Source organism: Drepanopeziza brunnea, assembly GCF_022702325.1.
Source record: "Drepanopeziza brunnea f. sp. 'multigermtubi' strain 214-2 chromosome Unknown ctg11, whole genome shotgun sequence".
Classification (NCBI taxonomy): domain Eukaryota; kingdom Fungi; phylum Ascomycota; class Leotiomycetes; order Helotiales; family Drepanopezizaceae; genus Drepanopeziza; species Drepanopeziza brunnea.
In genome coordinates, this window is record NW_027094074.1 from 2,289,230 (window position 1) to 2,303,582 (window position 14,353).

General features: G+C 52.7%; 4 protein-coding genes across 4 annotated transcripts; 1 reads left to right on the forward strand and 3 right to left on the reverse strand.

Annotated features, from left to right (window-relative positions):
* Nucleotides 1–692: 692 nt before the first annotated feature.
* On the reverse strand, nucleotides 693–2,911 carry L3040_006774 (uncharacterized protein; the record flags this gene model as incomplete). The annotated part of the gene is made up of 4 exons (XM_007291171.2): nucleotides 693–1,516; nucleotides 1,571–2,305; nucleotides 2,394–2,524; nucleotides 2,610–2,911. 4 exons carry the CDS (start codon nucleotides 2,909–2,911, stop codon nucleotides 693–695), a joined length of 1,992 nt encoding a protein of 663 aa, XP_007291233.2.
* Nucleotides 2,912–3,991: 1,080 nt separating this feature from the next.
* Nucleotides 3,992–8,745, reverse strand: L3040_006775 (uncharacterized protein; the record flags this gene model as incomplete). The annotated part of the gene is made up of 5 exons (XM_007291170.1): nucleotides 3,992–4,679; nucleotides 4,810–5,039; nucleotides 5,182–7,929; nucleotides 8,036–8,306; nucleotides 8,357–8,745. 5 exons carry the CDS (start codon nucleotides 8,743–8,745, stop codon nucleotides 3,992–3,994), a joined length of 4,326 nt encoding a protein of 1,441 aa, XP_007291232.1.
* A 1,579-nt stretch (nucleotides 8,746–10,324) lies between these two features.
* L3040_006776 (uncharacterized protein) lies at nucleotides 10,325–10,901 on the reverse strand (the record flags this gene model as incomplete). The annotated part of the gene is made up of 3 exons (XM_007291169.1): nucleotides 10,325–10,405; nucleotides 10,493–10,731; nucleotides 10,820–10,901. 3 exons carry the CDS (start codon nucleotides 10,899–10,901, stop codon nucleotides 10,325–10,327), a joined length of 402 nt encoding a protein of 133 aa, XP_007291231.1.
* Nucleotides 10,902–11,817: 916 nt separating this feature from the next.
* L3040_006777 (uncharacterized protein) lies at nucleotides 11,818–12,403 on the forward strand (the record flags this gene model as incomplete). Its single annotated transcript, XM_007291168.2, has 2 exons — nucleotides 11,818–11,927; nucleotides 11,971–12,403. The coding sequence occupies 2 exons, from the start codon at nucleotides 11,818–11,820 to the stop codon at nucleotides 12,401–12,403; spliced, it is 543 nt and encodes a 180-aa protein (XP_007291230.2).
* Nucleotides 12,404–14,353: the final 1,950 nt, after the last annotated feature.

Below are 14,353 nucleotides of genomic sequence, written 5' to 3' on the forward strand. Positions count from 1 at the left end.
ACATTCACACTCACACTGACATTCACGCCCAGGCTTGGGCTGAACGAGCGCGACGCTTTCTTCAGATAGACTGAGTAAGTGAGCGAGTAAGACAGAAAACCTACTTTTTCTTTCATTTTCGTCTGGTCTCGTCTCGTCTCGTCTCATCTTGGAGGCTGGCTAGCTAGCTGGCTAAGCTTGGTTTGGAGTGTTTGACTAGTTTAGTTTGGATTGGTTTGGATTAGTTTAGTTTAGTTTAGTTAGCTGCCTGATGGACTTGATCTGATTTGGCTCGGGTTGGATCTGTGTTGCTCTGCTCTGCTTTGTTCTGTTCTGCTTGGATTGTCTGGTCAGTTCAGTATGAGTACCGGTAAGTAGCAAGTCTTGCATTTCTTCACCGGGGTTCTTATATGCCAATTTCATCTTCAATCTTCTATCTTCATTTCAATGGTGCCTTGAAGAGAAGAGAAGAGAAGAGAAGAGGGGATGGCTAGCTCGCAGCTGGGTGGTTGAAGGAGATCATTACACTGTTGTATATTGGTTATTGAGATGTTTATTGGAGGGAAGGAGGGAGGTTGGATTGCACGGTCGATCCGGGGTAGGGCGGGCGTGTGCTGAGTACGAATGGATGGGTACGTGTATATGCATATTATATTGATATATATGCATTCAGTCCATTTCAAAACTCTCGATTCAAACACTCCGCCTCTTCCTCAACTTAAGCAGCCACCACCCAAGCCAGCAGCAGCCATCTTCTCACCCCCCTCTTCATGCCTCACAACCTCCCCCTCCCCCTCGCCCTCGCCCTCCCCTTCCACTTCCTCCCTCTCCCGAACAGCACCGCCAATAACCCTTCCCTTGACATTCTGCTTCAGCTCGTCCAGCTTGTAATTACTCATCATCAAGCTCAGGAAGAGCATCGGCACCGCCGCACAGATAGCGATGACCAGCAGGATGTGCATCGTCTCGTCGTACGCGCGGTCGATGGCCGCACGCTCGGGGGTACCGACGGCGTACGAGCGCGCGACGGTGATCTGGTCGTAGATGGCCGCCGCCTGACCCTGGGCTGACGCGGGGAGGTATTGGCGGAGCTTGGCCGGGATGTTGTGGCCCCAGACGGCGCCCGAGATGGCAGATCCGACGGCTCCACCGAGCTCGACGCAGGTGAGGTAGACGGCCGTTGCGACGGCGACGTGCTGGTGATCCGTACTCGCCTGGACCCCGAGCTGGGCCGGGACGTTGAGCATGCCACCGCCGATGCCGATGGCGATCTGCGTGCCGACGAGGGCGCCCGTCGAAACGTGCTCGGCCCGGTACTTGATCATGAGGCCGAGGCCCGTGATGTACATGCAGATGCCTGCAACGACGTAGGGTTTGTAGTATTTGGTGTATTTGATTAAGAAGGAGATGATGATCGAGGCTACTGTTGAGGTGAAGGAAAATGTCTGGGTGATGTGGCCGGCGGCTGTGACTGATTTGTGCTCTACGACCAAGAGGTAAGAGTAGAAGTATGGTTGGACAGATAGGTAGAATGCCACTAGAGAGAGAGATCAGTAGTCGAGAAAAGCAAGAGGGCGGTTGAGAGACGTACTGAAGTAGAAGAATCCCACACCACAACCGGCGCTGAACGTCCAGGTCTTGAACAGGTGCATCGGGATCAAAGGTCGCGGCGCCAGCTTCTTGACATTCTCCCAGCAGGGAAAGACGGCGAAGCAGACAGCCCCGATGACAAGCATAGCAATGATACTCGGATTGCTCCATCCATCTGCCGCCTTTGTGGCAACAGTTAGAGGGATCAGGATCAACGCAAATGCAGCACTAAGCAGGATGATGCCTCCGAGGTCAAGTTCGAACCAGAGATGCTTCAAAATCTGCGAAACGCCCATTCCCTTGAACTGCGACTCGCTAGTCAGGCCGAGCCTTTTCGCCTTTCGATTGTTGAGAAACAACGTGAGAGCCAGGGGCAAGAACATGACAGGCAGGATGATACACCACATCCCGTATCCCCATCTCCAAGTGGTGGTCGCGAGAACATCGTTGCCGATGATCGATCCGACCCAGACGGTGACGAGAAACGGCATGTCCGGTAAGCTGGACCAGAGAGCTCGATTGAGGAGGTCGGAGGTATCGGCGATGAAGATCTGTTGTAGGATCTGCAGGCCCGTATTCCCTGCAGCGTAGAAGATTTGGGCAGCGGCGTAGGTTTCGACGTTGCTGGAGGCGGCCATCTGGATATATCCGATTACGTAGAGGAAGACGCTGAATGAGAAGGCTTCGAGACGGCCGAATACATCTGCGACCTTGGCCATGGGGGTTTTGATCACAGCTGCTGGTCGTTAGAGCTAGGATACCACATCTCTATATATATATCTATATATCTATATATCATTTTGGAGGAGAGGGGATATACATACCATTGACCACACCCTGGACCACGTAAACAGTCGAGATCAAGGAGTGCGACTTGAACGAGCTGGTAGCAAAGACGGACAGCGACTGGACCACCTGGCCCTCTAAGGAGACGGTGAAAGCCATGAGGAAGATACTATGGGAGATGGTAAGCCAAAGATCGCAGACCAGACGAATCGTCACAATCCATCCATCCTAGATATGGGATACCTGAGACGAACCTCGCATATGCTATGAGGAGCCCCCACGCGGTCCAGGTCATCGCAACCGCCTCGATATTCTTCACGCCGGCCTGGGCATTTTCTGAAGACGACGAGGCCTCGGTGTCATTGCTACCACTGCCAGCTTTCGAGTTTGCCTCGACGTCTGCGCCGTCGAGGTTGGGACCTGACCCGGCAGAAGCAGTGCTGCCACTGCCCACCGACGCCACCGCAGCCTCGCGATCGTTCTTGTCTCGTCGAAATGTGTCCAGCTGGAGATCTCCATCACGCCCCAGTTTCAGATCGTTATAGGTATCCATCATTACGAGCTTACTTGCTTGCTTGCTTTATATCTGCATGCCCAGGACGATGTGTTGGGGGGCAACGAGGAAGAGAGAAACGAGGGCGGAAAAGAATGATAGCAGGTCATCAAATGCAACGATAGGAAAACGGTGGGGAGGAAAAGGTGGAGATCTTATAAAAGACGGTCCGATGAGGAAGAACGCTTATATAGAAGGTCGAAGCCATACTCAGAATGGCATGAACTGGAGGCGGACTACTTAGGACGACACACTATTCATTGGATGACGGAATACCAGAATACCAACAACGATCGAAAGAGAGATCAGGCGGAACGAACAAGAAAAACAATTGGAGATCTATGAAAGAGAGACATCGAGAGAGTATGGACTCGGGTGTTGTTACGTTATCATTGTAGGTACATGATCATGAAGGATGAAGGAAGGAAGGAAGCTTAAGCTTAAGCTGAAGTGCAAAGTATCAGGTTCAGTCAGCACTTTTCGCTTATACTTCGAAGCCGCCCTGCCTTTTCAGATTTCAGAAACTCATGATCAAACCCATCTTGCCTTTCCCAAATAAATAAATAAATAGATAAAAAAAATAAAAAGAAAAGTAAATAAACGAATGAATCAAAATTACAAAATTAAAATAATATATATGTATATATATAAATCATTGATCTTGTTCTTGACCATCTCATGTACCCAGCTTATTACGTCCTCTAAAGCAGTCTCCTACCTACCCACTTTCATTTTTCACATCAGATAGCTATGTATACCTGTCGATCACAGTCACTGATTCTGCAGTTGCTCGACTGCTTACACACAGACACCAAGATCATGAGGCGAGCTTGCAAAGTCGAATCCATTAGACATCTCGATAACAGGGTGCATCCGTACAGATACTATAATATAACAACGGCGCTCTCTTCTCCGCCCGTTCTAATTTATAGGACTAATCACACCACTCCATTATGTCTATAGATGCAGAAACCCAAGACGGCGCTGGCGACTAGTGCCACGCTAGAACCGCCAACTCCGAAATGCAGACGAGGTGGACTTCTCCCCCGACTATACAGGTATCTAGTCGATACAGACCCAGGTCTACTGGGCCGTCTTACTCTTCTTCGTCCGCAGCTTCATAAACAGGTAGACCAGCGCGTACGAGCTGCACGCGAACATCGTGACAATGCCCGCGTCACGCCACCCGTTGCTATACTCCTTCAGGTTGAGCGTCCGGAGGTAGTCCGCACCAGTGCGGTACTGGCACACGCGGCACCCGCTCGTGGCCTCCGGGTTCGTCAGGTTCGCGGCCGCTCCGCTGCCCACCAGGTAATCGGCGAGGTATTCGGCGCAGGTCTGGCCCGGGACGGGGGTGTCGAAGACGGCGAACTCGGCGTCGGAGCAGCGCACCGGCTCGTCCCAGGTGACGAACACGAGCAGCGAGCCCATGAGGTAGTTGAACGGGTTCAGGTAGTAGAGCCAGGAACGCCAGAAGGTCGGGATCTGCGAGTACGGCACCAAGACGCCGCAGAAGGAGACGAGCATACCGAGGATGATCGGGTTGATCAGGGAGGCGAACATGGCATCAGGCGCGTAGGCTGCGACGAACTGCCCGATGCCCGTGTAGACGAACTCGTACATGACCATCACGTAGAAGACGGAGGCGGCTTTGCCCGAGTCGCTGGGAAAACCGACGGTGTAGTACCACCCGACGAAGTAGAGGACGGCGCAGACGACGAGGTAGGGCACCTCGGAGACGATGTTGCCGGTGGTGAAAGCGATCCACGAGCTAAGGGGGAAGGAAGCGTCAGTATTTCTTTCCCCTTCCGAATCAAGTAGCGTTTCAGAGCATCAAACGATCGAAAGGCGACAACCTAGAGTCGGACACAGGGAGAAACAGCAGCTCGGGGTATACATACTACATCTTGCTCTTTTTCTCGCGAACCTCGTAGACATCTCTGCGCTCGATAAACAGAGGTTGCAGCTGCGCCATGACACCGGGAGCGACGAAAATGAAATTAAAGACCGCGAAGAGGCGGAGCTGGAGATCCGCCACGGAACTTCCGACCTTCCAGAAAGAGAAACCGTTGAAGAGCGCGGAGCCGATATGCAAGGCCATCTTGTTGTTGATGTAATCCGTATTTCTCCACTGCGCCACAAGTCAGCACCGTCTCAGCCGAAAGCTGCAGCAGAGGCTCGGGGATTTTCTCCTCGAAGTTGCTGACTCGAGCCATGAACTGGCAGTCAAGGACGTGCATATTTCTACAGCGCACGTGGGAGTTGAGACTTACAATGGACAGGTTCATACGTGCGGTCACGATCTTGGTCTGCTCCCAGAGAGGCATAGCAAACTCAAAGCCATCATCTGTGGTAGCCGGTTCTTCGGCTGCCGCGTGCGCGATCATCTGATCGAGCTCTTTGATCACGGCTTGGTGTTCAGGCGACTCGAGCCAGACTTGGTTCCAGTCCTTTCCTTGGCTGAAGCTTCCGGAGACGACATCGATCATGTGCTCAGCGGGATTGGCATCTGGAGGGCAAGGTGCACCGTTGCGGCTGAAGTAGTCCTTGACAATTGCCGCGTCCTCGCCTATGTCGCCGAAGTAAACAGTCTTACCCCCTCTGTGCAGTAGTAAGAGGGAGTCAAATTCCCGGAAAAGCTGAGCGCTGGGCTGATGGATGGTGACGAGAACGGCTTGGCCGGCGTCGGCGAGCTTTCGTAGGAATCGGACGATGTTATAAGCCGCTTGACCGTCAAGACCAGAGGTCGGTTCGTCCAGGAAGATGAGGATGGAAGGCTTGGAGACAAGTTCCACACCGATGGTCAGACGTTTGCGTTGTTCGACTGACAGACCAGCGCTGGTGGTGCCGATAAGGGTGTTCTCGATGTCGTGCATCTCCAAGAGATCAACAATTGTGTCGACATACTGGAGTTTTTTCTCGATAGGGGTCGTGCGGGGCTGCCGCAGGATGGCAGAGAATTCCAAGGCCTCGCGGACGGTGGCTAATGGGTCATGAACATCCAATTGCTCGCAGTACCCGGCGGAACGCTGGAAGCTGATGTTCAGGGGACGGCCATCGACAAGGATGGACCCGGTGACTGTACCATCGGTCTTTCGCTGAGCAAGAATATCCAGGAGAGTCGTCTTCCCAGCGCCAGAAGATCCCATCAGAGCGCCGAGCATGCCTGGCTTGACCCAACCTTGGACGTTATCCAGGAGAGTCCGATCTCCGGACGGAGTCTTGACCACGTAGGAGAGGTTCTTCCAGGTGAAGATCGAGGTGTTGCGGACCAGTTCGTCGTCAACTCTGGTCTCCCCCGAAGACTTGCTGGAAGCAGGAGGATCCTTGGGGTTACCATCTCGGGATTGCGATTCTTCATCGGAGGTCAAGCGCTTGGTCTGCTTAGCCTTCTCGCGGGGGATGAGCAAGAAGCCACTGTTGCCGGACTGCGCAGACCAGCCACTCGTTGCGACCACCGTGACGACCGCGAAAAGCAGCCAGCAGCCCATGACAATACCGAAGTTGCGCCAGATGTTTCCCGGTGCATAGGACAAGGAGTCAAGGTAGTCATTTCCAGTAACGACTGCTGCGCCGGGAGACGCTCCTCCAACCCCAGTACAAGCCTGGAACGCTACGTCGGTGTAGCCAGGACCGATGGGAACCAGATTTGGCCCCGCGCAGGGGATGATGGTATCCTTGAATTCATTGGCCAGAAGCGCCGAAAAGCCGTATGCGAGAGGGTCGATCCAGTAAATCCAGACAAACCAGGGCTGCATGTCAGGCTTGGGGATCATGTAGCCAGTGTACATGATGATGGCCGAGATGGCGAACCCCGAGACTTTGCTAGCAGCGTCAAAGTTGCTGAACGAAGCTCCGATGGCTCGGAAGAAAGAGGTCATACACATCGTGGACGCGAAGATGATGGCCCAATGTGTGAAAAATGCTTCAGCTGTCGACTTCAAGCCAACCATGAAGTATAAGATCACCGAGAAAGTCGACACCTGGAGGAAAATGACCGGGATATCGGCAGTGATCTGTGCGATACAGAATGCCGCCGGATGGTAGAGAGCGAAAGATTTGTGCTTGGCCAGTACGGGACGACCGGAAAAGGAGTCGTTGACCTCGGACAAGGCGAGGAGAGCGTTTTGCAGAAGGGCCAAGAATATAGCACCACCTTTGACAAAGATACCGCCCGAGTGGGCGGGAGCGTCATAGAAGAGGGAACCGAAGATCACGGCCAGCACCACGTTCGAGGCTTGCTTGATGATGAAGGTAGCTTTGTCTCCCCAGAGGATTTGGTACTGGCGAATTACCGCGGCCTTCACCTGCGTCACAAAGGACACGGTAAGAGGAGATCCCTTGGGCAGACTCTTGTGCTGCTCTTGCATGACACTATTACGAAAGGTTTCCGTGTTCATCCTTGCCTCGTCGCTGTTGGGGTAGGCGGCTTCTTCGGCTTCCATGTCGGCCTTGATAGCCGAGGCGTTGTAACGGTCCCGGATCTCCGAAGCTGTGCGCGGGAAGGAATTCTCGAAGCCGGGCCGGATCTTCCTCTCCGAAGGAACGACGACGCCAGTCAGGAAATCGGCAACATTAGCTCCCTTGACGCAGACGAACCCTAGCTCCTCCATGAAAGGTCTCGCTTCGGTCCTGGGGCCATAGTAGATCTGCTTTCCCTCGTCGATGATCAAGACTTTGTCGAATTGGTTGTAGATTCCGTTTCCGGCTTGATAGAGAGTGATGATGGAAGCGAGGCCAAACATGTCGGTGAGAGCCCGGATCGCTTTGGTGTATTCCAAGGCGGTGCTGGCGTCCAAACCACGAGTCGAGTTGTCCCAGCAGACGACGGACGCTCGAGTTGCGAGCGTCTCGATGATACTGACTCTTTTCCGCTCGCCCCCAGAAACACCGCGCACGAATTCGTTGCCGACCTTCGTGTCCTGGGTGTGGCTGATGCCCATGGACTTGAGGAGGAACTCGCGGGTTTTCTGCTGGAACTCTTCCGCCGACCCCTTACCGGGAGACAGATTGAACGGGACCTGGCGCATGGTCAGTCCAGGGTCAGGTGTCGGTCCACCCGACTGACCGAACGATTGAGGGGGCCAGCCAGCGTTGGGGATCGAGGAAGCGACAGAACGAACTTACCTTCATACGCGTCGCAAAGTCTATCGTCTGGCCTACGGTCAGGGTGGGAAAGAACAACTCCTCTTCGGTGTTCATGGCGATCTGGCCTCGGAAGTGCTCAGCTTGCTTGGGGTCGAGGGTCCCCCATTTCACGTCGCCCGTCACCTCTGCGTATCCCAGCCGTCTGTTGGCCAGCATCTTGAGCAAGGTCGTGCAACCAGCTCCCGGCCGGCCCAGGACGAGCAACATCTCACCTGGCCTGACACAGCCGTGACTGTCCTCGATGATGGTCCTGAGATCCGTTAGCGACTGATGGGTGCCGAGATGTGTGTGGGAACGTACTTGAGCGGCGCCGGCTGCCGGCTCTCCTTGACCAGCTTCGGGATGTTGAATTGCGAGCCCACGTTCTCGTTGAAGGCCGCATCGGCGCCGATGCCCTTGACGGTCAAGTTGGTCCACGTCACGCCCAATTTCTGGCCCTTCTGGCCACTCTGGCCACTCTGGCCGTCCTTCTCACCTCCCTGCTGCATCGCCTGCAGGTCCGACATCAAGCTCCAGTCGCTGGAGATGGGATCACTCGCATCCGGCTTCTCGGGGTCGGAATACCGATCATCCTCGTCCGCCCTCTTCTTCGAGGCCCTGGAGCCGCCGGTCAAGATGCGAGCAATAGCGCTACCAGTGGTGTTTGACCTCCCGATGGGAGCAAACTCGGGCCCGTCCGACGTCGCCATGATGGCCCCGCGACTCTCGGGTGAAGAGTGTTCTCCTCGGGGCTGGATTGCCCGAGATGTTCTGGCTGTGGGTATTCTTGTTGTTGGTAGTGGTAGTGGTGGTAGTGGTAGTGGTAGTGGTGGTGGTGGTGGTGGTGGTGCTGTTGTTACTGCTGCTGAAGAGGACTACCGGCCACAGGACCTTCAGTTGCCCGATCCAATGGATCGAATGAGGCGGGGATGCTGTTGGATAGGGAAAGGATTAGGTCGACTCTGTATATTATCTCGCTCGGGCCACTTGGGCATCAGTCGGCGCGGGTTCCCTCTGCTATTTATCTGACGGTGACTGCCGACGTCCTTCGTCCTTTGGCACCAGCTCGGACTTTTCGCTCGCTAAGTTCGGACATTTGGGTGTACCGCAGTCCATTTCCCGGAAAAGTCAGGCAGGGTGGTTCAAGGTACAGTAAGTAGGTCCTGCTGCAGTTGCTGCAGCTGCTCTTGCCCTTTAAGCTTTCCGTCTCCACTCGCGTTCTGTATGGCGATCTGTGCTCGTCCTCAGCCCAGATTAAAGAAGTGAATCGGGAGGACAAGCGACCGCCGTACCTGCGATGACCCTGGAAAACCACGGATCGCATGAGGACTGGAATTGTACGTCATCTCGCGAAATCAGCTGGGAGAGGAGATATCGATGAGGCTGGGGATGGTCGTATAGTCATCATATCTAATCATATAATCATATACTAATTATAGATAAGGAGCCCACGATATCATGGATGAGCAGCACCCTTCCTTGCGATTCACGGACAAGTGTAAGTGTAAGGTACCGACCGAAGTATCTAAGTTGCATTCGATACGGAGTAGGTTGTAAGTCTACCGGTATATATTCCGTACCCGGCCGGGCCAAGACGCGCTACTAGCGGTTAAGTGTCATACCCCTCGTCGACCCACAGCCACTTCTTCTTAACTTGATTGGGTTCGGTTAAAATCAGGTTCGTCACAATTCCGTGCCTAGGCGATCACGTTATTGCCTTAGGAGGTTAGACATAGTAGCCGTGGGCCCGACGAGGGTTACGACACTTAACCGCTGTACCGTACCTCCGTGCAACTGCACTGCATCCCGACTACTATACTGTAGCGGCAATCTTGATCTCGGCTACCCTGTCCGCTTTGCTTGTTTCTTCGTCTCACTCTGCCCTTGGCCTGCGCTTACGCGATACGGAGGGACCATTACTGTACTACATTCAGCTAAGGATGCGGCCACTGCAAAACACCCATTCAAAGATACAACATATCCACTCGGGATTGAGCCGGGACATGATAACGACACAAACAAGCAAACAAATAAATATTAAAAAACAACCCCCAACCAGAGTCGGACAACAGCGGGAATTCTCCATGAGTGTAATGCAATAATCTTGCCTTGATGTTATTACTATTCGTGATAGCCGTCGGAGCGTACTGTTAGACCGTATTCCATCCGTGAATGTTCCACTCCGTAACCCCTTGACCGTTCCTTTGCCCGTTCCATTACCATTCGTTCCCCGGCTCCATTCCCGAACCACGTGTACATAAGTGATGAGTAATGCATACAGCCCTTCTCCTATTTGCACAGCGAGACCGTGTAATCCACAGTATCATTGCCCGTCTTCCAGACCTTAGGCTTGAAGTCAACATAAACCAGCTGCCATCATCGCGTTAGCATTTGGTACCGGTAGTATCATGGCCCACCGTCTTCTGCAGAAGCCAAGTAGGTGTTGGACAGACATACTTCTCCCTTCTCGGGCGTCCACTCTCCATTGGTATCGCGGTAGTAGACGATCTCCCCGCTCTTGACATCCCGCACCTCAGCCGTCGTGTGGCTGACGGTCCCCTCAGTGCTCCATTCGAGCTTGTAGCACTTGGATTCGGAAACGAGGAAAGGGGCGCTGCAGCGCTGGTTGCCGTCATTGTCGATGCACTTCTCGACGGCGAAATCGAGGAGCTTGCCCGAGGATACTTCGTCGCCGACTATTTGTTTGGATTGAGAAGTTAGGACGAGCGGGATCGACAGATGCAGAGAGAGAATGAGACAGAGGTAGGGGAGAAGGAGACCTACCCAAGGACTTCATGCCTGATTTCATACAGCCGGTGGCGATAAGGCCTGCGGTCATGATCTGTTGGGCTGATGGGATGTACATCTTCGAATGGGTTGATTGCGAGGAAGTGTGTGTTCAGATGATTCAGAAGAAACCGTGGGACTGATGGTATGAAAAAGATCAGCAGTTGAACAGGTGAAGAGAAGTGAAATGAAGAGAAGAGGAGTGAAGTGGGAAGGAGATTCACAGAAAAGGTGACGTGATGTTTATACGGAAGGCACTAAGAAAGGAAAGGCACCGAACCGCACCGCACGTGCCACATCCGCAAACAGAGCGCGGGGAAGCATCATATGATATGACGCAGTGGCGGCAATGGTTGGAAACGGCAAGTACGGCCCTTGAAGATCATGACGACGCCGGCCGACTTGCATCGAGTCCGGGCCAGTCCAAATCACATGACTGGACCCGAACGGCAAGCTGGAAGATGGGAAGGTGGGAAGTGGGAACGGAAAGCCTGAGAAGATAAGATCAGGCGCTGGCTCACGGCAAGTGGCTCTCTGATAATGAGACATATAAGTACTTCGACATTTTGAAGGAAAAGGGAAAGGAGAAGGAAAAGGAAAAAGAAAAGGAAAGCGCTCGAAAACTTCGAATATCTTGTATCAGCTGATGGAAATCGCAGCTGGGCTGACTCACCTGATCTGACCGTCGCACGTGATCGGTCTCTCCTGATCCGTCAGCTTCTCGATCAATACTTCTCAACCTACCGGTAGCTTTTATCGCCTTCTCTCACCTAATCCACTCAACATTGTGCTGTACGTACTACCTAGACGGACTCCCAACCCCCTGGGATAAAAGCGAAGATGTCCGTTTCCACGTCAACTAGATCTACACGCGCCACCTACCAGATCGCGCACACGGCCCGCTGCAAGCCCCAGATCGCCGCAGACCAGCCCGACCGCACTTCATCCTAGGCCACGCCTTCACCCTCGACAAGCTGCGCCTGCGCACCGCCGAGATGAAGTTCGCAGCAGCAGCAGCTCCGACTCGGACGACGAGGAGGAGGAGCACCTTGAGATGGCACACAACCGAGTCTGCACGGGCACAGGCTCTAGCCGTTCGAGGAGAGTGAGTTTCCAGGGCAAGGGCGCGAGCCAAGCCAGCGTTGCAGCGCGTCAGCGAAGTCTGCCGCCGCGGCAACCGGAGAACGACGGCATGAACAGCAACGAGGACGAGGGAGTCGAGGGGGTACCGCAGACGGCGAAGAAGAGGGACTAGGCCGGGTGCGGTTCGCGAGTGCGGCTGCCCAGCCAGCGCGGGTCGCGGCCGAGTTCGCGGATGTGCCGATTGAGGGGGAGGAGGAGATTGAAGTGGGCGACCAGCAGAAGTTCTCGGAGACGGAGCTGAAGCTGCTGTGCCAGAGGGAAGCCGACGAGCAGATAAGAGCTGCTTATACCAGAGTCGCGGGGTTTCCATGCCATGGGGAAACGGGCCCGCGCGTGGAGCGGTTGTGGAAGCTGCCGACGCGGAGTGGGGGATGCCAGGCCCGCGGTTGGCGGTCATACAGGTTGCGTGGTAGGGCTGGTGGGATGGAGAATGACTGACTGACTGTCTGTTCTGTGTCCTTGCTTGGGTTTTTGCGAGAGTTCTTGAAGGGCGCTCGTGAGCGGGCGGGCGTTGGGTGCAGGAGAAAAGAAATCTGGTTTATATGAAGTAAGCTTGAGGATAGAAATTCCTTACGGCGAGCGCGGATTTTTTTTCTTTAGATACCAGAACAAATGTCTTGAGATATAGGGGCTTACTTATAGCGAGGCTCGAAGTCTCGCAAAGACAGACCCAGCGAAAAAGTAAACAATCGTTGCCGACATATCGAGGATGAATAAAAGTGGATGTTTTTTTTTTGTTTACACCGCAAGCGAAATGTCGATATATAATCGTTCACCGTCAACCTGTAACCTTCCCTCCTCGCTACCTAGCACGCTACTATACCTAGCTATTGCAGCTATCGTAAAACCTCATTGTCCTACACCGCCGGATAAATATTATCCAATTCTTTATCCGCGCCGCCGAAGACCCCCATGTGATGGTGGTGGTGGTGGTGGTGTCTAGTACTTTTGACTTTTGCCTACCTATTCGATAATTCCCCTTTTCGTCCTTGCATTCTGCGTTCGGCATTCTTCCTTCTACCACGGTACAGGCGTAATTATTACATCCTTGAGGGTGCCTCAAAAGTTAGAATTCCACTTTAAAGCCCCTGGTTACCCTACCCTCAAGGGTGTAACAACTACGCCTGCGACGTACTACGTAGTAGTACTACTTAGTAAGGGCGCGCGTCTGCTAACTCTCTCCAGTCCAGTTTCAAAAAGTGTTTTCGGTTTCTACCTGACTGAGAGTTAGTTAGCGTTTGATAGAAGGGTTTGGATAATTTAAACCTTGCAATTGAAACCTCGAAAGCTCGAAAGTTCATCCCGAAACTAGAAGCTGTGTCGTGCGGTAGAGGGTTGTACCGTAGTACTGGAAACTGCAATGTGCATTGCAGGGCTGCTTTTGCACAACAGTTAAGAGCTACATTCGCTCCGATAACTTGGTTGATCGATCGATCGCTAGCTGTCAACTGGGCAATTTTAGTGTATGCAGTCTAAAGCTTTCTTAACCGGGAACCCGATGTCACCCCGCTATCGTTCAGCTGCGGGGGTGCTTCAATGGTCTTGTGGATAAATGTTTAGCCAGCAATATTAACTACACCTTGCTTAGTCAGGCTGCGATAAAAGTCGCCGCTGATTAAAAATCTAGAAGCAAGCAAAAAAAAAAAAAAAAAAAAAAAAAAAAAAAAAAAAGAAAAGAAAAAAGAAAAAGAAAGAAGGCTTTACGTTGGCAAAAGAGGCATTGAGCCAACAATGCTATGCAATAGTAACCGCCGTATGATAACCGCTACGTGGTAATACAGAGCAGCCGGTAAAGCGGCTTAATCGGCCTGCTCTGAGGGATGTGTCGTGCGGTATAAGGGTATAATACTGAAAACCGCAACATGCATTGCAGGTCTGCTTTTGCACAATAAAATGCAAAAGAACAATTTCTATTTTTAACAACCTATAGTTTCAGTATATTATCAAGTCTTTATCGAAAATCGACATTTTCAGACTTTTTATTATAACGACGTTAGACCTTGTTCTTAGACCTTGTCTAATAAGAAGCGAGGAGAAAGTACGGAGAAAGTCTTTAAAGAACTCTGATTTGCGCATTTCGGATTTAGTAGTAGTAGTAAATGGGTCTTTTAAGGTGGACTTGAGATTGTTACCAAACGCCGCGAACGAAAATAAATCTCAATATCGATTTCACTCTGAAACCAGTTTCGAGGTTTCATTTTCACGTTTTCATTTCGAGAGTTTTATGCTCCCCGATCTATCAAACAATCACCATTGTATATGTAACCCCCACAGCGAGCGGACAGGCACCGAAACCCACGCGGGATGTGGACGCAAGTAAGTGTAACCGTACGGCACGGCACGGTCTATCGAATCATCCTGGGATCTTGAAGATTGTACCTATTACCT